The sequence below is a fragment of the Vipera ursinii genome, assembly GCF_947247035.1.
Source record: "Vipera ursinii genome assembly, chromosome: 2".
Classification (NCBI taxonomy): domain Eukaryota; kingdom Metazoa; phylum Chordata; class Lepidosauria; order Squamata; family Viperidae; genus Vipera; species Vipera ursinii.
In genome coordinates, this window is record NC_139513.1 from 190,903,760 (window position 1) to 190,930,726 (window position 26,967).

General features: G+C 39.9%; 1 protein-coding gene across 1 annotated transcript in view; it reads right to left on the reverse strand.

Annotated features, from left to right (window-relative positions):
• Positions 1 to 3,226: 3,226 nt before the first annotated feature.
• MAN1A2 (mannosidase alpha class 1A member 2) overlaps positions 3,227 to 26,967 on the reverse strand; it is a 68,888-nt gene continuing 45,147 nt past the window's right edge. The window contains exons 9-13 of the mRNA XM_083351875.1: positions 22,316 to 22,431; positions 14,074 to 14,293; positions 10,969 to 11,141; positions 7,492 to 7,607; positions 3,227 to 3,707 (exon numbers count right to left, since the gene is read on the reverse strand). Coding sequence (XP_083208001.1) covers positions 3,575 to 3,707; positions 7,492 to 7,607; positions 10,969 to 11,141; positions 14,074 to 14,293; positions 22,316 to 22,431 — 758 coding nt within the window. The 3' untranslated portion in view covers positions 3,227 to 3,574. The remainder of the gene's footprint in view (positions 3,708 to 7,491; positions 7,608 to 10,968; positions 11,142 to 14,073; positions 14,294 to 22,315; positions 22,432 to 26,967) is intronic.

Genomic DNA, 26,967 nt, shown 5'->3' on the forward strand with positions numbered 1-26,967 from the left:
CTCTCAGGTCAAGAGGGCAGCAGAATGGGAAAAGTAACAAGGGGCTGCAGCAGAGCCCCTTGTTCCGGAAGTTGACAAGGGGATTCCCTGGATAACTATGGGCCTTGGAAAGTGGGCAACAATGCCAATCTTGAGTACATGTACACGTCTTTTTGACTTTGCTAAAAAGCATGGTGAGGTCCATATGACATTGACAACTTGGAGAACTTTGGATTTTGGATGTTGTGGATGAATGCTTAGCTGCAGTTTTCAGTTTGGGTCTTTTCCCCCCTCCTTGCACAGTGTTTGCAACTGAACACAGTGATTAATTAACTAAGCAAAAAGACAACTTGAAGTGTTCAAATTATCTTTCCAAGATTCCTTTCTGACAATGACTTAATAATAGTATATATATTTATATCTTGAAATCAGGTCAACAAAGCTGATTGCACAAAGGATGGGTATATCAGATTCCTAAAATTAACAAAGGTAGGGAAAGCATGCAGACCGTGGCTTCTAGAATTCTTTCCAATCCAGAAACTCTGCCTCACTGGGAAGGGAAAGAGGGGTCTTAGAATGGAGGAGATAACTACATTTCAAACAACTAGCTAACTACCTCTTCAAAAATAAGGGTTTTTTTTTTCTTTTTCTTTCACAGCCCAACGAGATTTGCACACTTTTGATCAATATTTCTATTCTCCCCCAAACACCAAATTTGCTTCCAAGAGTTATCCTGTTGAGGGAAGCCCAAGACTCTTCGCAGAATTTCTGTCACGCATTTGTTTGGGTTGGAAAGAATAATCCAGTGCAACATGTTTGTTCCTTATAGTTAAGGAACAATTTATCTCCAAGGATGCAGGTTGAACTAGGAATTTGTGACCTTTCCTGCCAATGAAGGCAGACTGAGAACAATAATCCATTTTTTGGTTTCCTGTCTTTTCATTTCTTTTAAAAAAAAGAGCTTTTTCTGCTTTTTGCACCCATTGTGGTTATTATTTCTGGTTATCAGGAGCCATAATATCTTGTAGTTTTGTTTATTAATTTCTAAGTCTTTTTAGACTTAAAAGACTTCAGAAGAAAGTATAAAAACTTAACACAGAATGTAGAAATGTAATACATTTAAAATTATTCTCCTGCAGTAGTCCAGAAATAACACTCACTTTTTAATTGCAAATTTTATAATCACTGCATTCTTGCACATTAATAACCAGCAAGGGAAGGAAAAAAGAAGTAACATGAAAACTGGTACAATAAATGCACAGTGGTCTGTAAAAACAATTTTGTAAATAAAGCAAGGGAAAGATTAACTGACCATCAAAATAATATTGGGTCTATTAATGATGCTATTATGCAACGAGAGTTAAGATGTCTGTGTAATAATTCCTAAGACAATATTGCACTGCTTACAAGATATAGTTCTATCAAAAGTGAAAAAAGAAATAGTTTGTATTTAAAGGGGAAAAATTAATATGTAATATTTCAAACACAATGATTGTTTGATCCATTATTTCCAAACACAGAATGTAGCTGGAACATTTTCATTTAATTTAATTAAGTCAAATTTCATTCTATGAGAGTTGAGAACTTTTAGTCACCGATGGTATATTTTTCAGCAGATAAATATTTTTGATATGTATAAATTTGTCACAGATTTCACTAAAAATACTATAGTCTTATGTGGATAAATATAAGTAACATCAGTTTCCATCTTACAATTCAATTCAAGACTCAACAGTACTAAAATTTATTTCAAATTCTATAAACCTGTAATACTGTCTCAAACCGCACATGTCCTTGGTCTAAAAACTTATTTTAAAATACTGATTTTGAGAAAAGAAAGAGGAGAAAAGAGCCTGGATATGAACATGTGAAAAATGATTATGAAGAACATTAAAATGTATGCCAGAACCCAGGACAGGTGAATTTCGGTGCCCTCGTATCTGGAATTCAACTTGGATATGTTCATTGCAATTGGCCCACAAAGATTCCAATAATGTTTTAAATTTATCCCTGCAACTAGATGGGCCAGAACATGTAGAATATGGATTTCATAGTGGAATGCAACACAATTTGGGCTGGGCAGATTCTCAGACTCACCTGCACCACACTTGCAGTAAGCACTGCATCAATCTTCTCACTGGAACTGCAATATGCAACATGCATTAAATTATCTTTCGTAGTAATTGAATTGTTATATCCTTAAAGATATGGTAAAGTGCCAATAGGAAAACTTGGTCAACAAAGGCTATTCCAACCAGCCTTTTAAATTTTAGTATTTTTAAAAAGGAATCATACCACCACCGACAATAATAATAAAGATGTGTTATCTGTATTCATCAAGAATTTTGATTCCAATATACATAAATAATATTCACATATTTTATATATCCTGCCCAAAAAAATTATGGCCAAGTGTTTTTCTTTAACAGAAGTGAGGAGCTCGCTGAAAGATCCATTTTTAAGTTTTGAAAAAGCTATTTTATCCCAAAATGTTGTCTGTGATATCTAGTAGTGACAAAAATGTATTGCAAAATAAATTTTACTTTCAAATTCCACTTGATCTGTTCTCTGTTGTCTTGTTTCCAGATACTTGAAGATCAAAAGACCAGATTTCAGATTTTCAGACAGATAGGTGTGAAGGTTGAAAAGATCCTCTGCCGACTCCAGCTTTTACAAAAGATCCCTAAAGAAGCACCATTATACCCAGGTAAGTCTTAATCAAAGGAATTAAAATTGGTAAAGACTGTCTCTTTACAGGATTACTCTACACTTTTTGAATATTGTACAAATAAAGAGTGAGATCCTTGTGAAACTCCAGGATTCATAGACAAATGTTAGTTATTGCAACTTAGTTGAAAGAAATCGTGGCCAAATGATAAATATCATTGGGCAATTTTGTCATGATGGTGTTTAAAACAACTCTGCACTGAATGAAGATATCCTAAAGTGACAGACTGAAAGAAGTTGCTGATCCTTTCCCTAACCCATTTACTCATGAACAACAAGAACAAATGGCTGATCCACAGTATTATTGATAATAAAAAGAGGCAAGGGTCTCAGAGGCACTGGGAATGGTTGCCAGTCTGAACAGACTGATGAAGATGTTTAGATATTTCAAAAGAGCAGTCAAAGAACTTGAAATCTGGGTGCTATTAGTGCAGTTTTGTCGCCTTGCATTGTTTTGCTCATGCCACCAAGTGGGGGGGGGGGGGGAGAAAAGCAAATGACAAACTATCAGGAATCCACATTATTTGGGCAGGACAATGTTTACTACAATGGTCAATCTCAATAGTTGCAGCTTGTTCCTGTGGCTGGGATATTAACCCAGCCTTTGAATCCTTCAAACATCATGCGCCACCTTCTTTGTTGCAAATATACAAGGTCTTTTTCTGCCATATACTGCACAAATTATTTTGGTCATATAAAATGGAATTTTTGAATTATCTACATGCTTAAGAGTGCAGTACTTCTCTCGTCATTCTGAAGGTCTTATTTAAACACACATAAATCTTCTCTCAAGCCTGAAATCTGAAGTGGTCCATGTAAACAAAACACAGCTCATGTAGATTGTTCTGTCCTTTTCCTGGAATAGTTTTTATCGATATGCATTATTTCCTGAAAGTGTCGTATTGGCTAGATGTAAAACTGGCAAGGGGTGAGCTTCTGTGTTAAAAACCCAGTGATCCAAAGGTAAGAGATCATCATTGGAGAAGAGCAGATATAAATACCTACAAAGAAAGAGAAACAAGATCTGTCACTATACATAATAGACAAAAGATACCACTGAGACTACATCGAACACTCCATGACTAGAAGTCTGCTTGTGCAACAGGGCTATTTTCTGTTTGCCTTCACTATCTCCTCCCATCAGCCATCTGAGAAGAGAGGAGACATGTGTACAAGAGGGCAAATCAAGAAAATTCTGTTGTTGGCATCAGTACAGAGATTCCACTGTTGACTATTCAAATACATTAACTACAGAGTATAAAATAATGCATATCATCTGATTAGATACAGGTATTATACAAGGGCAATTCGGAAATAAACCTCCATTTGGTTATCAATGACAAGACACTCGCAGATACAGAACTTTTATTATACACGTTAGAAAACTACATTACTTTTCGACATAATCACCATTCAAATTGAGGCACTTGTCATAACGTCTTACAAGGTTTGAAATTCCTTAGTAGTAGTCGCTCGGTGCCAAATCTGAGTGTGTGTGTGTGTGTGTGTGTGTGTGTTTGTGATCAAAAACATCCCTATGGAACTGCTTCAAAAGTTCCTGGGTGCGCCTAGCAGTGTGCGGGCGAGCATTATCGTGAACCAACACCACACTGGAAGTTAGCATGCCCTGACGCTTGTTATGGATGGCTTGTCATGAGTTTTCATAATGTTTCACAGTAGACTTCTGAATTGATGGTCAAACCAACGCTCCATGAACTTCACTAGCTGTACTCCTTTGGCATCTTCACATTTGGCAGGATTTTCTATGGCATCACTTCCAGTGTGATGTTGGTTCAGGATAATGAAATACAATAATATAATAAAAATACAATCCAGTATTTTTCCATGATCCTTTTTCTCCATATTTTTTCCATTTCCCCTTCATTACACCATTATAATTTTTGGTACTGTTAATGTATACAGAGTCAGATATAAGCATCTTTATCATATTTTACTAATATCATACAAATAATATCAACTCATAAATCAATATCAACTCATTAATCAATATCCTGTTTTTTGTGCTTCTTGTTAGTTTAATTTCTCATCAGTATTTGAAATATCTTTATCATTTATGATTTTCTCAATATTAATTACATTTATATATAGCTGAAAGTTTTATTCAAATCAATCCTCCTATCTTCATATTTCCCATATCAAAAAAGAGGAAAAAACTGCTATCTTAATTCTAAATCATATATTTCATTATAACAGTCTAATTACATCTAAAAGTCTTCAATTCTTTTAATCTTATTCAAAGAACTATTTAAACATATAATGCTCCCTCTAAAAGGTCAAATCTTTTGTTTTTTAAATCTAGCTCTTGTTTTCTTTCTTTGCCAAGTCACTTTCCAAGCCAGGGAAATTAGATTGCCCAGGAATTTTCTTTCTATTTTTGTAAAAATTGCTTGGCAATTTAGGTAGGGTTTTTTTTGAAGGGGGGGGGGAATTCTGCCCATTAATATTCCTTAAAGAACTCCCAGTTCCTTTCTCCCTCCATTTCTCTTTTCATTTCCTGTTTCCCAAGTTGTGACATTTCCCTTAACAGCTCAATATTCTTTTTAAAAATCTTTTTCCTTGCCGTCAGATATATTTTGCAGACCTAAGGAGTAAAAGATCTTTTGCAATTTCATTGTTATAGCTAAGTCTTGCAGTATTTTGTTGTATATAGTCATTTATATTTCCATTTTTTTCTCTCTTGCATCTCTAAATCCATTTCCTCTGTTTTCCGATTTCTGGATTATTTGTTCATACTTTGTAGTCGTTATCTGGGAGCTTTCTAGTTGTAGATTTAATTTGGAGATTTGCTCATTTATATTGTTTATATTGTTTTTAGTCTAATTATAATTTCTTCTTATGTCCTCTTTGCATTCAACAATTGTTTGGTGAATTAGTTGTAGCATAGAATATATTTCTTTCTGAAAGGTGTTTGTTTTTTCTTGAGGCATCATTACTGAAGATTAGTTTTCTGGTCTTTATATGTATCTTTTATAATCCAATAGATTCCAAAGTATAGGTTCAGTTCTGAAAACAATATTTTATAGTAATCCCTTGTCTCAAGTATCCCAAAAATTGTCAATCAGGCAAGGTTGTAATCCACAATGTTTGAAGTGTTCAAAGTGTTCAACCTCTCTGAAAACAGCTTAAAAGTCTCTCTCAGCCAGTCATAGTCCAAAGTCATTTTTTTCTTTCTCTTCCACTAGCTCCTGAATTTAAAAGTTCAAGCTCAGTCGATATTTATAATCCAAGAAGGTCAGGATGATAAGTATGGCAAAATATTTTCCTTTATTACCAGCTGTTCTCCCAAGGTAGGAATCACCAAGCAAAGCAAATATAGTGCTACACACAAATCCACCAATAGATGTCATTCAAAATCCATTTTCCACTCTTAAAACAAATGATTGATTTCTCATATTTTGCCTCAATGGTGTTTTTTTCAAAGATAAAAACTTAACAGTTATCTCAGTTCTCAAATTTGTCAAAACTGTAGCTTCCACTTCAATACTGTATGTTTCTGTCCCTCATAAAATTAAAATGCCGCTTCCATTTACATTCAGAGGTTTTTAGCTTCTCAGGAGCCTTTCCCAGGAAATTCAATTGTAAAATAGCAAAGAAAAGATCAATGTTCTCACCCAGTTCTAAATATGCTGTTTACGATGTATTAAGTAGTGCTTTTTTTCTTTGTTGGTTGTCAGCAACTAATGGCCAGCCACAGGAATGTAGCCAGTCTTTCCCCTGCCAGTTTGGAGGGCTTTCCTTGGACCGAACAGAAAAACTGCCATCTCTGTGGCACCCCTCCTCTTCATCGCCTCTTCAGGGCAATTTTTGGCCCTTTTTAGGGCCTCCAGGGAGGTGAAATCAGATGCGGAAGGCAGAGCTCTGCTTTCCTGTGTCCCATTCCGCCGTGATACAAACCAGACTTGGTTTTCTAATGTGTGTAATAAAAGTTCTGTATCTGCGAGTGTCTGTTATTGATAACCAGAGGTTTATTTCCGAATTGCCTTCATAATTAAAACACATTCACTTCCCCTTTGAATAGGATGCATAACTACTCATGCACCAATTCCTACTAATGAAGATTTAAAGCATTTGTAATAGTACACTAAGTTCTAAACAATCATGACCCACACTACCAAAAAGGATCTTCAGTTATAATGAACATCTACAATCTGTCACTGAGATCCCATTCTTGTGTCAAATTTCGTAAACTCTGTTGGTGGAGCCAAGCTTTTTCTTCAATTCTCTCATTCTGCAACATACTAAAATCCAAATAATGTGTCAAGAATTCCTAAATTCTTCACACTTGTATAATTTCAACTTCACCTCCTTCTGGCACAACTGAATATCTGTGTTTTCACTATATTCATCCAGGCAATTTCAATGTGTGATATTATAAGATACAGCCGATACATTTGATACCATCTCATTCTCACCCTAAAAGAGCTGATGGCATTCTCATAGAAATTACACAGGATAAAGGGCATCCTTGTGTAACTGTTGCAGAATATATTATATTCCTTTTATTTGGGAGAGAGAAAAAATAAAAGATAAAAAGAAGACTGTAGTTATGTGCACTGGCAGCCTGGTGGGATAAAATCTCCAAGGGTGGTAATATCCAACAGTTTAATGCAACCATTTTCCTAGCAGGTGATTATTATGTATTTTATAAATATAAAAATCTGTTTCTATAATATTTATATTAATATATAAGTGCTGGATGTTTCTTCTAAGAACCTCAATCTCCAAGGTTGCTGAAACAAATATCAAAGAGAAAAATCTACTTACTTTAGAGTTTCAGCAAGAAAGAAGCTTTGTTGTACATCATCATATGTAGGAGCTGAGGAGTAGACATCCTTGACCCCAGAAAATCCACCACTCACTCGGCAGTACTTATCAATGGCCTTAAGTAGAACAAACAGAATGAATACTTTATTAGCCAGCAATTCAAAATTGGATGTAGTATTATTGCCAAAATGTCCATAGGTATTCCTTGACTGTTTAATGAAGTTCAAAGTTACAATGGCCTTGGAAAGGGTGACTTACAACCCATCCTTGAAGTTATGGCCATTGCACCCCCACAACCAGCTTGCATTTACAATGGTTGAAATATGATCCCAGCTAAAAGTAGTCAGTTGGGAAAGCCAGCTTTGCTTAACAATCTTGTGATTCACTCAACAACCATGCAATTCACTTAATGTTGGTGGTAAACAGTGCTTTTTTTGTCATAGAACGAACCAGAACAGAGCTCCGACACCTTTTTTTGACAGATTTACAAGTTTTAAAAGTAACTTTTTATGTTTGGTCCATGTGGACTTGAATCGCCCTGTCGAGCGTAGCAGGTTGGCAGCAAAATCATTAAAAAGGTGCATGCGGGCTGCTTGTGTGTCGAGTCCGATGCATGCGTACTTCATCCACACTCGTTGTGATGGCACTGCTCGGCTTGTGGTACTGCTCGGCTTGTGATTGGTTGTGTTGGTTGTGCACTGTTTACTGTGGGCGGTGACCATTATGTTTTGTTACACAACTGACATGTATGGGTGTGTGTATAGGGACTGATTACGTGCAAAAGGTAAATAATTTCTTTATTTTAAAAAAAATTGGTGAATTGAAAATCTTTTAATTTTTAGTGTAAAAATGTGACCCCAAATTTAAAAATGAAAAAAAAAATACTAATTATTGCTAAGAACTGAATATATAATATTTGAAAAAAAAGATTAACAAGATGTGAGTTCTGGCACCTTTTTCTTACAAAAAAAGCACTGGTGGTAAAAATGATCATAAAATTGGATTCAGTCACATGATAACTTGTTTAACTATTGTATCGCTTAAGCAACCAAAATTCATAAGTTGAGGACTACCTGTGTCTCTAAAGCAATAGCATCCTGGAACACAAGTATCAAATTTTGTACAGGGCTGTTTTTTTTATTTTTAAGCAATATGGAAACAATGCATTGTCTACCCTAAGAAATGAAAAAAAATGTTGCTCTTAGAATTATTTTATCAGCATTTCAATTATGTTTGCATTTGATTGCTTCCACAGTACTGTTGAAAGATTTGTTATGTGAAGTATGTCTAAAAGGGGAATGATAGTGCTCTGTCTACTTTATGCCACTATTTGAGATAAAAATAAAAAAGATTCATTATATAGCAAACCTCACGAGCCAACAGCAAAACTGCCAATAACATTTAGCAATGAATCTCTCTGACTGGTTAGGGAAAACTGGAAGCTTGATTTATAGGTTACATGCAAATCAGCTTGACTTTGGGGATTTGGCCCATATCAAAATTCCTACTTTATGGTGCCTCAGGAAAGCTGAGAAACACATAAGTGGTAATTCTCTACCTAATCTTAAATTTTAATTTCAACTGAATGGCATGACTGTATGTATTGTGTTAATGACAACAATAAAGGAAAAATTAACAATCTCTGACTACATAGAAATAAATCTCTTAAAGTATTACAACTGTGCCTTAAATTTCTGCAATTAATTGTGTGAAAAATAACTATAAAGTAGTCTTGTAATTTCTCTACAAAAAGCATTCAAAAACAATAACAAAAAATGGCTTTTTTCCAGAATGCAGATACTTGTTGCATCAACTGTCCTTCTCCCTTGTTCTTGCTCAGCAAGAATATAAGTATCCAAAAGTAAGATATGAGAAAAAATATTAAGAGCAGCATAGCTTAAGAATAAATGGAAACAGAATGACCCATAGCTGGAAAGATGAAATAGATAACTATTCCTTTATAAAATGAGATCAGCAAAATTAATATTTCTATTTTGCTATATTTGTATGTTTGATTCTTTATATTGCTCAACTAATAACTCTAGAAAGAAATTAAATAAAATAGTTTTGACAATTTGTCCAGCAACAGAATAACTCTCTGAAAGCAGAATAGAACTGAGATTAAATTTGTTATGTAGGGAGAATCATGAAGATTATAAAAATCTGAACATGGCCAAATCCAGCTATGTGCTATAGAGGGGGAAAAAATCCCCCAACCATGCCCATGGAAGATAAATAATTCCCTGGAATGTTGACTACTGTTCCATTCTCAGTCTCCTCCCTCTTTTTTCTTTGGTGTGGTCCAGAGCAGAGCTATTGTAAAAGAGGTTGGAATTGGAAAAAAAAATCCAGGTGTTTCGATTCCCACCATGGACAAATGGCTACAAAAGCTGATGGAATAACAGAGATGGCTAAACTGACTGTTTTGATAAAAGAAAAGAATATAAGTACTTTTATTTCTATTTGGAGACCGCTTCTGGGTTTTGTGCTTGAGGTGGAAAAATGATTTTGGATTTTGCTGATTAGATTGATTTGTTGATATAGAAATGGCTAGTTCATACTATTATAGAAATGTAAAAAGTTGAGATTCGATGATAATGCCTTATTCTACTGTAACAGAGGGAGTTGGAAGTCAACACTTTCCCCCCCACCTTTTCCACACTTCTCCTTTTCCCCTTCCCCTTGTTCCTTACTATTTGCTTTTGTATTTTACTATTTTATGTTAAAAGTGAATTAAAAAAAGAAAAAGAAAAAAATCCAGGTGTTGTGCCCTGCACGCTTCTTTTCTTAATTATTTCATATTTTTCAAAATTTCTTGAAGCATTTCCTTTCTAAAGATTCAAAACAGCCCTTTTATAAACAGAGATGCTTCTTCAATAATAAGGAGAGGTCCATGGCAACTTGAAGACATGTGGATTTCAACTCTCAGAATTTCCCAGCCACCATGCTCTGCACACAGGTCATCTCAATATTCCTTTCTACAGAAAGTTGCAAAATACACGCAAACCCTTTTTCTACAAAGCAGCCTCTATTTGGCACACTACTTCTTATTGTGAGGGAAATTTGATCCTGGCTGTCCTTCTTGGAACAGCCTTGAAGGAGACTCTTTTCTTGTGGTGCAGCTGCCAAACTATATATCCTGAACAAGCCTCCATGAAAAAAAAATATAATTTTTAATTAGATTTTCATTTCAATGCTCATTTTACAACTGAAGGCATTATTGTAAGGCAAACTTTAAATCCTTTCTTAAAATATCTAAATGTAAGATGAAAACATTCTGTAGGCAATATTAGAAACTGGAAATTAGAAGTCTTTTCCCCGTATTCTGTCATCAGAATTTATTAAGCCATTTTTCCTTAGGTCTCCACAAGCAAAGAAGGAACAATCTAGGAAAAAAACTGTCTAATATGAACAATATGAAGGTTGGCAGGTAAACTCTGTGAGGTTTTTTTTTAAAGAAGTCTAGTTAATAATTACCTGTGCTGCCTCCCAGCCCCACTGTCTGTACTTAGGATCATGTGTGAATCGCCACATATACCAGTATGTCTCAATCACCTCCGGTCTTAATATATAGTATTTTTCATTTTGCCGCACTGCTACTGCTTCTACACCTCCATCAAATTTGAAAGCTTCAGGCCCGAGTTTTAAAGCTGCAAAAGAAAATAAAGAAAATTAATCCAGCATTCTATTATATAACTTCTAAGTTCAACAATGCTACTCTAAAAGAAACATTAACATATGTTTTTAATGATCCCAGAAATAGTTGTGACGGTTCTTATGAATCTGGTTGGGTCTGTGAAAACTTGATAAAAATCTAAATTCATTTCCGAATTTTGAGTGTATGCATGGTTGTAGTATATTTAAGAAGTATTTAACTTATAAGATTCATACCTTAAGGAACAACAAGTGAATAGAGAACTCGCTGCTATTTTATATTCATATATTGCCTGTTTTCTGGCCCCAACGTTGAAAAAAAATGGCACTGTGTATAAAAAAGTGACTATGTCTATAGAACTCCTATGGAGGAATGAGGAACACATTGCTTATTCCCAAAATATATCAGTTTCACTATATGGCTCCTTTCAATCTTTGAAATTTGGGCCTACTGAGTGGAGCCCTAACTATCCCCTTCTTCTCTCCTAAAAAAGCAAAAATCTTACCTTACTTGTCTGGGTTGGAGAGGCCAACCTCACTTTTCTCACCTTCTCTACACAGAATTTAACTGCTAAAGGAGATACTGCAACTTCTCCTATTTGAAATTTTGGGAAGTACAGGTTCCACTGGCTCTCTTTAGTAGCATATTTTCCTGGCAATTATCAGGATTCAACTCTCACAAAGAGGTGTCACAGTATCAAAGCTAGAAATGATCTTTTCATCTTTGAAAGAGCTGGGGGGTGGGAGTGGGAATGAGGGCAAGGGGCAGAGAGCCAACTAGATCCTTACTGTCATATTGTTGGGGCCATGTTTACTATCTCATCCTAAAGTCAAGCTTTTGCTCCTGGTGAGGTTGTGGATATAACAGCACATCCTAGGGGGCCTGTTTTTTAATGATAGTTACTGACACAGACAAGATAGTCACAGTGAACCTGTTGGAAGAAAATACCCATGTGCCACCTTGGTCACCCCTCCCTCCCCAATCATTCCACAGGCAAAACCACCTCAATTAATACAGCTACACACCTTACGAGCAAAGCCCACTATTAGTATAAATATCACTACTCTCAGCATTCTGATTTCCTATCTTACCTTTTGATTACCCTACTGCACATTATACTGTCAAAATAAACTCTGCCTCTGCTCCATGCAACTTGCCCTGTGTGTTCTTTAACATGACCCAGTATGGATTTGAACCCAGAACTTTCTTCAAAGAAAATTTTCCCATTCCTTTTGAACTATAGGCTTTTCTGCCTACCCAAGTAACTTTTATAGGAAACAGAACACCTATACAAAATAATAATGTAACTGTCGTGCTTTTTTGATACAAGATGTAAGACACAACTTACAACTTTTTTTTACTGTTACCTAAATTGACAAATTCATTCTATTTTCAGATGGAGCAGAAAAGTTCTATTAAGTCTTTCATGGATAATTAAAGTTCATCTACCTATATTTATGTAAGATTTTTGTGCAAATAAATTTGTTAAATGTATATCAAACTATTTTTTTGAAAAATATTGTATGTAACCCAATGCAAATAAAAATATTGTCAGCAAATTTATCTTATTTTATCTTACCTTCAGAAAATCTATCATGCAACACACACACACCCCCCAAAAAGGGGTGTGTGTGATGGTGTCTCTAGTGTTTAAAGAGATTGCTTGGCCACAGAGTATGAGTTTGCTACTAAGTTATGTAAAATGTTATTTCATTGCAAAGCCTGTATGTTAAGACTATTGCAGTAAGCATATAGATCAGGGCTTTTCAACCAGTGGTACGGGTACCACCTGTGGTACATTGGCACCTGGCAGGTGGTACGCGACCATCCTAGAAAAGTGGTAGCGGGGGAGGGGAATGAGCTGAACCGGTGGCAGCACTGCACAAGCCTGAGCAAGAGATGGCTGGAGTTGCAGGTCTGCCAGGGCTCAGCGAAAGCGCCAGGATCATCATTTCTTTGGGGCTGTCAGGGCTCAGTGGAAGTACCAGGACCAGTGCCAGGCTCCAGCTGGAGCTTGGTGCTGATCCTGGCGGATTTGAGCCCAGAAGAAGCACCAATCAGCTGGAATGTTGCAGCATCTCCAGGGTCTTGTGATTTACATTCAGATGCTTGGCAACTGATTCATATTTATGATGGTCACAGTGTCCCAGGGTCATGTGAAGTGACCCAACAGAGGGGGAAAATAAAAACCAAGCACACCCCACCCCACCCCTGCTGCCAATCCTCAATAGAAATGCTCGCAACAATGAAAACCTTGGATAGGAGGAAGAGCGCCGCCGGGTGGGCAGGTGTCTTGGGGGGCACTTTTTTCAGTGCCATTGTAACTTTGAACAGTCACTAAGTGAACTGTTGTAAGTCAAGGACTACCTATACTTCATCACTTTTTTCCTTTTTTTTTTTTTTTGGTCATCAAGCTTTTGACACCTTGCTAGGCAACTGGTAGTACTCGGATGTTGCCATATCCTAAAAGTGGTACAATGGGTGAAAAGGTTGAAAAGCCCTGATATAGATTACTAAGATTTACACTCTGCTTTTCTGAAGCTGTGGGAAACTGGCAGAAGAGGAATTCAGTAAATGCAAGAAGAGGCAGTGTGACCCAAGGAAATGATCTGAAACTAACAGGAAGAAATTTCCTACTATTCTGACTTCTCCTATTACAGGAAATTATTGCTGGCTATTCTCACAGCATCAGTTAAGCTTTCTCACAGTTAGTTGAAAGGAGAAATGGTGCATGTTTTATGAGGGGTTGTGGGAGATGACAGTATATTCAATACATCCAGCAGCATGTTCCTTGTTTAAACAAAAATACCTGATTGAGGAGCTAAAACCTCCACTTCAAAGAACTGCTTCAATTGTACCTTATTGCAACTGCAAAGGCAAGTCTCAAGAAAACACATTCAAAACCTAAGATAGGCAAGGATACTTACTTGTTCTGTCATAGGATTCATGGCATGTATGTGCAATTTCTGCTCCAAGTTGTAGGTAATGTCCAGCCTTCTCATCTCGGGAACCATCAGCTCCAAGGGCAAACATTCCCCCAGCAAAGCATGTGAGATGGCCCATCTTTCTCTCAAGGTGCCCATTTTTCCATTCCCCAATAAAAGTTAGGCCCCCATTAGACTTTCTGACAAGATGCTTCTCTATGGCCTGCAGTGGAAATACACGTTTAATTACCATGACAGGTCAAAACATCTTTTCATTCTCTTGTTAATATTCCTCCTCCGAGACACCAGATCTCATGAAGTTACAGAACAGGGCAAGAACTATATAGTTACTCTATTTCCCCTCTCTCCATTGAAAGAGAAATGGGAAAAGAAAGAGAAACTAATACACTTTCACAGCAGAATTAAGCACTGAGTTCCTTTTATACTTTCTACATGGATGACCACTACTTAGGAAGTGTTACCCTCATTCCTCCACTCCTCACTATGCTTCTTCTATTAATGACATTTTTTGAAGCAAGTGTGTGGGCCCTGTATGTTTAAGGTCAATTGGAACAATTTGGAAACAATTTTTCTTCATGTCAGTTAGTAACTAAGACATGGCAACAAACTGAACAATTCAACTTAGATCGGGCAGTTCATACCTTGGCCTAATTTTCCTATTTCTCTGAATATCTGTTTTACTAAAGACAGTCTTTTGGATTCTCATGCAATTAAAATGAATTGTTGAGCAGTTATGGAGCTTAAAGTTAGAACTTCAGTTGCATTATAGCACTTTATTATGCTCTAGCACAGGAGTAGGCAACCTTGGCTCTTTTATGACTCGTGGACTTCAACTCCTAGAATTCCTGAGCTAGCCATGCTGAGGGGAAAGGGAGAGGTTTCCAAGCTGAGCCATGCTGGCTCAGGAATTCTGGGTGTTGAAGTCCACGAGTCATAAAAGAGCCAAGGTTGCCTATCCCTGCTCTAGCATTATAGCATGGCCAGATAAAAATATGAAGTTGTTTCCATTTTTTCCTCAAATTTCTGCAAAGGCATGTGTTTTTGCAACAATTTAGTAAGACATTGTTAATAACTGCACAAATTACTATCAAACTGTCCTTTCTTCCTTGGCTATGACAAAACATTCCATAAAATATATTAGTTCCCTGAGCAAGTGAGAAGGGAAAGAAAACAAGAGTTTTGTGATTTACACAAATAAACAAACTCAAAAAGTACCTCCCCTTGACTTCATTAACTGAAAAGGTCAAGGGTAGACATCAATTGGGGGGGGGGAGGTGTTTGCTGTTTGTTGGAAGGTAAGAACCTCCATGACATCTCTGCTAGCCAAGCCAGACATCAATCTCAACCATTCCTGATCCACCAGCAACCTCAAAATAAAGATACAAAGCAGCCACTTAAAATTTTCCAGCAGTACTGACACTTGGGCTGCAATTGATTAAGCATGTCCCTTCAGAAAATCCTAGGCAAAACACTCATGAAACAAAATCCCCTCAAGATAAGAGAAATCTTTTATCACAATATTACTCCTCAGGCACTAGACTCCTCATCCAAAACTCCCAATGCCAAACCCCTCATAAAATTCCACACTTAAGAAAAGATTTATACATATAAAATGTACACATAGGAGAAAAACTTTCCTCTCTAGAGCACGAACATCTCATTTTGCACATCTAATGCACAAAGTCATTATTACTATAAATATTACTACTGTGTTCTGATCTTTCGGCCACCTTCATCAGCTGAATTGTGCATTTACTTTGCTATCAAATAAACTCTACCTCCACTTCAAGCAGGCATCCTGTGCTCATTTACCTGGCCATGGAACAGAGCATATTTTCTTCTAACACGTTCATCTCAGCAACATGGTAATCATCTAAATAATTCTTTTAATTTGGATGGGGAACTGTCATTTCTTCATTTTCTCCCTAAAGATTAGGGATATGGGTGCAAATGTAGACCAACTGCCTTCTTGGAAGATAAAGGAGGTACAAACCCAATGTTCTCAATTATGGAAGATACGGAATTCTCAGAATGGATTCATATATGAGGGCCGTAAATAGAACTAAAAAGTTTCTCAGAAGGTAAAAGAAAATCAGAGAGCAAGCAATTTTTATAGGCAATCTTTCCTTTGCCTGAGCCTCCCCCCATCAAACCCAGAGCAGAGAGACTGGAGAGGAAGAGATTTCAAGAAAGTTTGGTCTTCTACACATCAAAAGCAATGAAATCACAATAGCTGTGGGAAAAGATCAGGCAAAAGAGAGACTGGGCCCAGAGTTATTCTTTGTATTCTCAAGCATTATATGTGACGGATATGTACACATGCAATGAGTTCTAGGAATTTTAGCATGAGTCCAGTAAGAATGTTCAGGTAAAACTACAAAGAAGGGAAAGCAATGACGCTTTTATTGTTGGAGTAAATTAAAGACTGTGAGGCCAGGCAGAAATCTAGAGAACTTTCAGGAACAAGAGCTACAGTAATGATGGAAATCTTCCATTACCTGGACATCTGTTGGATGGATAGCCAAGATTTATTTATTTATTTATTTAATTATATTTATATACCGCCCTATTCCCTGAGGACTCAGGGCGGTTTACAGGGAATTAAAAATCCAAAATACAAAAATTAAGAACCAAATTAAAAAAAATTAAATTAACCCTGTAGTCAGTTAAAAAAGAACCCCAAATTAAAATTTCCTCCTCAGTCTGGGCCCGAGAGCTCGAAGAGCCAGGTCTTCAGGCCCCGGCGGAATGATCGGAGGTCGGGGGCAGTCCTCAGCTCCACCGGCAGCTGGTTCCAGAGGGCAGGCGCTCCCACCGAGAAGGCCCTATCCCTGGGTGTCACCCGCCGGCAATCTCTCACCGGCGGAACCCTGAGCAGACCCTCCCTGTGGGAGCGCACTGGGCGAAGGGCGTTTGATGCCGGCAGCAGGTGTTCCCTCAAATAACCCGGACCCAGGCCATGTAGGGCTTTATAGGTGATAACCAGCACCTTGAATTTCACCCGGAGGGCAACCGGAAGCCAATGCAGCTCGCGGAGTAGAGGTGTTACATGGGAGTATCGGGAAACCCCCATTACAACTCGCGCGGCCGCATTCTGCACCAGTTGAAGCCTCCGAGTGGTCTTCAAGGGCAGCCCCATGTAGAGAGCGTTACAGTAGTCCAAACGGGAGGTCACAAGCGCATGAGTGACTGTGCGTAGGGCGTCTCGGTCCAAATAGGGACGCAACTGGCGCACCAGGCGAACCTGTGCAAAAGCCCCCCTGGTCACGGCTCCTATATGATCTTCAAAATTGAGCCGTGAATCCAGGAGGACGCCCAAGTTGCGAGCCCTATCAACGGGGGGCAACACCTCACCCCCCATCGTTAGAGGTGGAATAACATGGTTAACCCGAGACGCCAATATGCACAGCCACTCAGTCTTGGCGGGATTGAGACGAAGCCTGTTTCTCCCCATCCAGACCTGAACCGCCTCCAGGCACCGGGACATCACGGAGAGGGCATCACTGGGTTGGTTCGGGGTGGAAAGAAAAAGTTGGGTATCATCAGCGTACTGGTGATACCCCACCCCAAAACCACGAATGATCTCACCCAGCGGCTTCATGTAGATGTTGAACAGGAGAGGCGAGAGAACCGACCCCTGAGGAACTCCACAAACGAGAGACCTCGGGGCGGATCTCTGCCCTCCTGTCAACACCGACTGCGAGCGGCCCCGGAGGTAGGAGAACCACCGTAAAACGGTGCCTCCCACTCCCAACCCCCTGAGACGTCGCAGCAGGATACCATGGTCGATGGTATCAAAAGCCGCTGAGAGATCTAATAGGACCAGGACAGAGGAGCAGCCCCTGTCCCTAGCCCTCCAGAGATCATTCACCAGTGCGACCAATGCCGTCTCCGTGCTGTGTCCGGGCCTGAAGCCCGATTGGTACGGGTCCAGATAAGATAGTAAGGTCCCAAACATTCCTCAGTGATCTTACTGCCTGCCTGTTTTATAATGCAGAAGATGAAAGAAAAAAGCCCAAAAGAATGGCTCTCCAGAGCTGATCTTAACAGAGAAGAGTGAGCTGGTTGAATAGTTAAATGTAGTGAGAACCATGGGAAGAAATAATCACATTATATTGGAGTTCAAGATACTGCAAAAAGGTTTTTGACTAAGAGTTAAAACTGATAAGTAGGGAAAACAATGATCAAGGAGGTATATCAGCTAAAGCTCTCACACCCTCTATCAATAAAGAAAAACAAATTTGCTCAGTGATATACACAAACCATGCTCCGATTTTAATATCTTGCTTTCAGAAAGAAAAATTATTTTTAGAGGATAAATAATGTTGTTACTTTAAGAATATATTACAAAAAAGAAAAAAATAAATATGAGTGTAAGGATGATAGAAACAACTATATGGGAGTCAACTAAACCTTATATAAGTCCAGACTGTGGGGTTGTTAACTTAACTGGGTTTTAGATTTACTCTTGGGGCTTGAATTTAATTTAATTGTTTTATTTATTTTTAATTTTTTGTATTCATGGTTTTAACTGCCCTGTAAACCGCCCTGAGTCCTACAGGAATAGGGCGGTATACAAATCCAATAAAATAAATAAAAAAATAGTAGATTAAAATCACAATTAAAAAACCAAACCAGATCAATAAGCATTGGAAGTAATAAATAAATTGAAACAACATTTAGATTTATTGGAAACAGAAGAACTGCAAAAGAAGACAAAGTGTATAAAACAAAATTATTTTGAAAATGAAAGTACACCAGAGAAGTATATCAAATTAGGAAAGAGAAATAAAAAAGGGTGATAACAGCAATAAACATAATAAACTATTAGATATAAGGTCAGAAATAACAGAAGAACTTGCAAATTTTAAGAACAAAAGTAATTTAGAAGTATATATACTGAAAACTCAGATCTTAAAACTTTACTTAAAAATGAGAAATTTTAAGCAAATTACTAACAATTCAAGATATGAAAAAACAATAAAAAATTAAAATTAATAAAGCTCTGTGTGATAAAAAGCAAAAAAACTAGCAGAACCACTGCTAATATTTACTGCAAACAGTAAATATTAAATTTAAATAAATAAACCTTCCTTGAGAGGATGCAATCAACACATATTTTAAAGGAAATACAGTAAACTATGACTAGAAATAAAACACAATATTAACAGGTGAAAAAGTTTTAAACTTTCCTATGTTATCAATTAAAAATGAATATATTACTTAGGGTACACTTATTAAAATGGCAGCAATTCAAACCTCAGATTTAAAAAAATTGCAGGATTGGCAATTAATATATTTGTATTAATTATTTAAAAACCAACAGTAAAATTCAAAATTATCCAAGCCATAAAAGAAACGTGAATTAGCATTTTCCAATCTCAAATTACATTATAGAGCAAGCTATCCATCACAGCCAGCCAGAATGGGGCAATATTTCCAATAACACAATAAGTAGTACAGAAAAAGTAGGTTTAGCCAAGGAAGAGGCTTCACAGATACTTGTGGTATAAGGGAACAAAAGAAGACAAGAATCTGAAGTTATAAGAGAAAGTCTGTTAAAAATTTTGAATTCCCAAAAAGCCTAACAATTTCATCCCAAACGTCATCAAAATCAAATGATTTCTATTTCAAAGATAGTTACAGCAAGAAAGATCTGGTTATGTATGCCAATATGATATATCTGGACACAAAAAACAAACTAAAGACAAAATAATTTTTAATGAAAGAAGAAATCTACCACAGTTAATGCATTTGCAAATAACTGGAAAAATAAAAAGTAAAAATTGGTACAAAATGTTCTACAGATGGTTTTTAACTAATTAACAATTGCCAAAATGAATACATCATATAATAATTAAAATTGGGAATACTACAACAAGCAAGGATTTTTTTTATCATATGTGGTTTTTACATAAAAAAAATAATCAAAAAGTACTGGAGAGAACTATACCAAACTACCAAAATATGCCAAAAATTCAGAAAATAAATCATGAGTTAAAATCACAAATATTCTCATTAGATATAAATCTAAAGAAATTTTTGCATCATGATTTATTAATATTCATAGTAACAATGGCAAGAATCAATCTAGCACAACACTGAAAAAGAGAAAGCTTGCTGTCAATACAACTTTGGAAGGCTAAAATCGAAGCATATGCAGCAATGGAAAAAGTACTGATATAAATTCACAGCTGAAATGTAACCAAATTCAATCAGGAATGCTTGAATAGCAAGACAAGCTAAGACACTTAGATTATGGATTTTGAAGAAAACCCATGTATCAAGAAAAGTTAAAAACTTGAGGAAGTCACAAAAATAATTAAAATGATCCAAACAGAAATGAGTAATAATGTCTAAAGTATAAAAATATCTAAGTTGCAATTAGTGGCTGGCTGGCTGGGGGAAAGAGGGGTTACCAGAATGTCTGTTTATAATTTTTGTTTTTCTAATTTTCTAACTTTTCTCAAAACTCTTTAAATGTGTGTGTGTATAAATATCTATATCTATCTATCTATATCTATCTATATCTATCTATCTATCTATCTATCTATCTATCTATCTATCTATCTATCTATCTATCTATCTATCTATCTATTCTTATTTTCTTTGCATGTTTCATTTAACAAATAAGACCTAAAACAATTAAAATGTCAGTATATTTTAGATTTGAACATGAATTTGGGCAAACTCTCGCAAACAGCGGAGGACAGGGGAGCCTTAAATGCTATGGTCCATTAAGTTGCGAAGTCAGACACGACTTTGTAACTGAACAACAAAAAGTATTTTAGATGACATCTCTTTCAACAAGAAATAATATTCTAGAAATGATCTTATTTCAACAGGAAATATTTTAGAAATGACCTTATCGCATATATGTTGTTGAAGATGCAGTAAAATTAATGTTTAAATTAAATATATTGCTTCATCTCAGTAAGAAGCAAAATATGTGTCAACTCAAATTTAAGATTTAATATTTTTAGATGTTTTCATCAATTATATGGGAATTGGCTTCTGGACAAAGAAAATGGAGTTAGGTTAGTAACACAGTTGTTAAATGAATCTGGCTTCCCAATTGATTTTGCTTGTCCTACGGGAAAAGGGTGGTATATAAATCTAATAAAATCTAAATCTAAAATCTAAATGGTCACAAATGGTGATCACATGAACCTGGGACACTGTAACCGTCATAAATCTGAGTCAGTTGCCAAGTGTCTGAATTTTGATCACATGACCATGAGGATGCTGCAACATTCATAAGTGGGAAAAATGGTCATAAGTCACTTTTTCAATGCCGTTGTAACTTTGAACAGTCACTAAATGAGCTGTTGTAAGTTGAGGACTACCAATATTCAGTTATTTGCAGAAATGATTAATATAGGATAGGCAACCATTAATGATTTTAATGATTCATGGCCTCAATTTATTGATAAATGGGCAGGTGCATGCATGTAAAGTTGCACTTGCATGAGTGGAATGTGCTTGCTTGCAAAGCTCCATTCACATGAATGGAGCTTCATGCACGAGTGCTCTCCAACTCATGCAAGTACGCTTTGCGCTGGAGCACAAATGCCCTCTTCTCAAGTGCCCTCTGCTCGCATGAGCGGAGCTTCGTACACAACTGCAAGCATCCTTCACTCATGCAGGAAGCTCCATTCGCGCAAGTGGAGGGAGTGTGCACACGCTACTCACACAAATGGAGCTGTGTATGCGTGCATACACCTGCTACTTATATGCCTCCCCCAGCGCCAGGTCACCATGCTGGAAAGATTGGGTACCACTGGTTTAGACTTCAGGCAGTCCTCAACTCACAACTGTTCATTTAGTGACCATTTGAAGTTACAGTGGCACTGAAAAAGTTGCAGCATCCTCATGGTCCTGTGATCAAAATTCAGGTGTTTGCTGTACCCCAAAAATAAGCCAGGGGGTGGGTGGGCGTGGCTAGCACAAGTGGCAGCGAGCGAAGGTCATAAAAAGGGGCAAAAGTCACTTAACAACTGTCTCAGTTTACAACAGAAATTCGAGTTCAGTTGTGGTTGTAAGTTGAGTGTTTATTTATATTTAGTTCTTCTGCTCATGATGTATTCAATCCCCAAACAACATTTTCAAGTAAGAGAACCAGATGAGCTAAGTTAAGGATACATTTTTGTTTTCATTCTGATTCTTGAAAAAATACAATCAGTAATTGCTTGAGGAAAAGGGGGAATCAATGCACTATAATCACCTCAATAGCATCATCATACATTTTCCTTGCTTCTGTGTCCATCTTATCTGACATCAACCAAGCTTTCAACAAGTATTCATAAAAACTGTCTCCCAAACCACCCATGGATGTGTGATCTGCAAGAGAAAGAGACAGGGAGCATATAAAATATAAAACTGTGAGTATGAAAGATTACTGAGATTTGCAATTACAAAATCCACACGCCTGGATTAAAAACGCTAATGTTTTAGAAATATTTTCACACTTCATCTAGCAATATAAGAAATGATGCTCTCCTTATGTTATAACTAGACAAACTGTGATACCTGGGCTATTGTTTCAGAGATATTTCCTTACCAGGTTTGTTAATGTCTCCAACAATGGCAGAGCTTCTAATATACTTTAAAAGTTCTTAAAAATTCAGGAAGCTATATTTGCTTTGAAATAGCCCATGTTGAACTGTACAGCACAATCAAACATCACAATAAATGCCTTGTATTTTGTCATAAAAATGCTTTATGGTATTTTTTTGTCATAAAATGTTTTATAAAATTTGCCAAATTTCAATTCCATAGGAATCATGGGCCCTAGAGATTTTGGATGCATTCAGTAAGTTAGCCCATTTGAGGTACCCGTATATACTTGAGTATAAGCCGACTCGATTATAAGCCGAGACCCCTAATTTTACCCCCAAAAATTGGAAAAAGTTGGTGACTCGAGTATAAGCCGAGGCTGGGAAATGCAGCAGCTCACGGTAAATTTCAAAAATAAAAATACAGGTAGATAACAATAAAATTGCTTTAATTGAGGCATGTGGAAAAGAGGGTCAACAAAAACAATATATTATCAGTATATTCAACAAAAACAATATATTATCAGTATATTCAACAAAAACAATATATAATATTAAAGTATTAACAATAACTTTAAATGTACAAAAACCTTAACTCAATAAGCAACCAAGCTAAAACACAAGCATCAAAATCCTTCAAAACTGGATTCCTCCTCCTCATCTGTATCTGCAAACAGAGCTGCAGCTGTAGCTGGTGTGAGGTTATCATCATACACATTGTCACAGAGTTCGCTGTCATCACTATCACAGTTGTCCTCCTCATGCAAAGCAGTGTCTTCACTGCCATCCATAGCATTACTTATGCCACATTTCCTGAAGGCGTGCTTCACCATGTCCTCTGGAATCTCTTCCCATGCATCACGAACCCACTTTGCTATCAGTTCTATGTCAGGCTTCATCATATTTCCACCTTTTGTTAGTCGGGCTTGACCAGATGACATCCATTCGCACCACATCTTTCGCACACGGTCTTTGAAAGGTTTATTTAAACACACATCTAAGGGCTGTAATACAGATGTAAGCCCACCTGGAATAACGGCTAAAGTAACTTGAGAAGACTTTGCCAATGTTTTTATGTCATCAGATGTGTGGGCTCTGAACATATCCCAAACTAGCAATGATGGTTTTTTCTTTAAGGCTGCTCCTGGTCGTCCATTCCAAACTTCTTCCAGCCACTTTTTTGTTCCATCTTCATCCATCCAGCCTTTAACATGTGGGCGCACTGTAATTCGTGGTGGGAATTTGACCTTTTTAGGCAAGGTCTTTCTTTTAAAAATAATGACAGGCCGCAGCTTAGTTCCATTAGCCAAACATGACAGAACAACTGTAAAATGGTTTTTCTCATTACCTGTGGTTCTGAGTAAAACAGTTTTGTCTCCCAAACTTGCCACGGTTCTGTTGCTTGGAAGATTAAAGGTCATAGGTGTTTCATCCATATTCCCAATATCTCCCAGGTCATAGTTATGGATCTTTCTTTGTTTTATGATGAATGAATGGAATGACATCACTTTTTCATCAAGGTCTTTTGGCAACTTCTGTGAAATCTTTGTTCTTTGCCGCAAACATAGGCCATACCTATTCATGAAGCCACTACACCATCCTGCTGACGCAACAAAATTTTCAATGCCTGGTACTTTTAATTTGTCATCTTTAGCCATTTGAAGGGCACGTAAGCGAATTCCCATGCGTGTTACGCAGTAACCATTTTGACGACACTCCATAACCCATTCATGCAATTCAGTCTCTAGAGCCACATATGGAGTTGTTAAACCACGTCGAGCTTTTTTTGCCTTTGGAATCTTTTCCAACTCAGCTTTCATTTTCCGCCACTCCCTCACTTGTTTTTCATCAACACCAAATTCCCTACTTGCAATACTGTTATTGCTTTTTTCTGCTCTTGACACAACCTTTAGTTTGAAAGCAGCTTCGTATGACCTGCGTCTTTGTTTTGGTGCAGGAGTACTAGAAGTACTGGGCTCCATTGGTGCAGGAGTACTAGAAGTACTGGGCTCCATTGGTGCAGGAGTACTAGAAGTACTGGGTTCCATTTCTAACAGGAATGGGGAGGTCTGCTAGGAAGGCGGCAGTCAAGCGTTGTTTCCCTCCTCGTGGGTGTGTGTGTGTGTGGGGGTGGCAGTCAAGCGTTGTTTCCCTCCTCAGTCAAGCTTGTTTCCCTCCTCGTGCGTGTGTGTATGTGGGGGGAGGGGCTTGTTTCCCTCCTCAGTCAAGCTTGTTTCCCTCCTCCTGCGTGTGTGTGTGGGGGGGGGGAGGGGCTTGTTTCCCTCCTCAGTCAAGCTTGTTTCCCTCCTCGTGCATGTGTGTGTGTAGGGGGGGAGGGGCTTGTTTCCCTCCTCAGTCAAGCTTGTTTCCCTCCGTCTCTGTGTGTGTGTGTGTGTGTGTGGCAGTAAAGCCTTGTTTCCACGTGGGCCCCGGCGACTCCGCTCCCTCCCCTCCCCTCCGGGCCGGGCTTCTCTCCGCCCGTCCGCCCGCTGGCTGGCTGGGCTGCTGCGCCACCGCTGGTCCCGGGCGAGGCAGCGGGCAAGCGAGAGATGGGGGGAGAAGCGCCGGCCGGTGAGTTGGGGGCGGAACGGGCGAGGCAGCGGGCAAGCGAGAGATGGGGGGGAAGCGCCGGCGGGTGAGTTGGGGGCGGAACGGGCGAGGCAGCGGGCAAGCGAGAGATGGGGGGAGAAGCGCCGGCGGGTGAGTTGGGGGCGGAACGGGCGAGGCAGCGGGCAAGCGAGAGATGGGGGGAGAAGCGCCGGCGGGTGAGTTGGGGGCGGAACGGGCGAGGCAGCGGGCAAGCGAGAGATGGGGGGAGAAGCGCCGGCCGGTGAGTTGGGGGCGGAACGGGCGAGGCAGCGGGCAAGCGAGAGATGGGGGGAGAAGCGCCGGCGGGTGAGTTGGGGGCGGAACGGGCGAGGCAGCGGGCAAGCGAGAGATGGGGGGAGAAGCGCCGGCGGGTGAGTTGGGGGCGGAACGGGCGAGGCAGCGGGCAAGCGAGAGATGGGGGGAGAAGCGCCGGCGGGTGAGTTGGGGGCGGAACGGGCGAGGCAGCGGGCAAGCGAGAGATGGGGAGAGAAGCGCCGGCCAGTGAGTTGGGGGCGGAACGGGCGAGGCAGCGGGCAAGCGAGAGATGGGGGGGGAAGCGCCGGCGGGTGAGTTGGGGGCGGAACGGGCGAGGCAGCGGGCAAGCGAGAGATGGGGGAGAAGCGCCGGCGGGTGAGTTGGGGGCGGAACGGGCGAGGCAGCGGGCAAGCGAGAGATTGGGGGAGAAGCGCCGGCGGGTGAGTTGGGGGCGGAACGGGCGAGGCAGCGGGCAAGCGAGAGATGGGGGGAGAAGCGCCGGCCGGTGAGTTGGGGGCGGAACGGGCGAGGCAGCGGGCAAGCGAGAGATGGGGGGAGAAGCGCCGGCGGGTGAGTTGGGGGCGGAACGGGCGAGGCAGCGGGCAAGCGAGAGATGGGGGGAGAAGCGCCGGCCGGTGAGTTGGGGGCGGAACGGGCGAGGCAGCGGGCAAGCGAGAGATGGGGGGAGAAGCGCCGGCCGGTGAGTTGGGGGCGGAACGGGCGAGGCAGCGGGCAAGCGAGAGATGGGGGGAGAAGCGCCGGCGGGTGAGTTGGGGGCGGAACGGGCGAGGCAGCGGGCAAGCGAGAGATGGGGGGGAAGCGCCGGCGGGTGAGTTGGGGGCGGAACGGGCGAGGCAGCGGGCAAGCGAGAGATGGGGGGAGAAGCGCCGGCGGGTGAGTTGGGGGCGGAACGGGCGAGGCAGCGGGCAAGCGAGAGATGGGGGGAGAAGCGCCGGCGGGTGAGTTGGGGGCGGAATGGGCGAGGCAGCGGGCAAGCGAGAGATGGGGGGAGAAGCGCCGGCGGGTGAGTTGGGGGCGGAACGGGCGAGGCAGCGGGCAAGCGAGAGATGGGGGGAGAAGCGCCGGCGGGTGAGTTGGGGGCGGAACGGGCGAGGCAGCGGGCAAGCGAGAGATGGGGGGAGAAGCGCCGGCGGGTGAGTTGGGGGCGGAACGGGCGAGGCAGCGGGCAAGCGAGAGATGGGGGGAGAAGCGCCGGCCGGTGAGTTGGGGGCGGAACGGGCGAGGCAGCGGGCAAGCGAGAGATGGGGGGAGAAGCGCCGGCCGGTGAGTTGGGGGCGGAACGGGCGAGGCAGCGGGCAAGCGAGAGATGGGGGGGAAGCGCCGGCGGGTGAGTTGGGGGCGGAACGGGCGAGGCAGCGGGCAAGCGAGAGATGGGGGGAGAAGCGCCGGCGGGTGAGTTGGGGGCGGAACGGGCGAGGCAGCGGGCAAGCGAGAGATGGGGGGAGAAGCGCCGGCG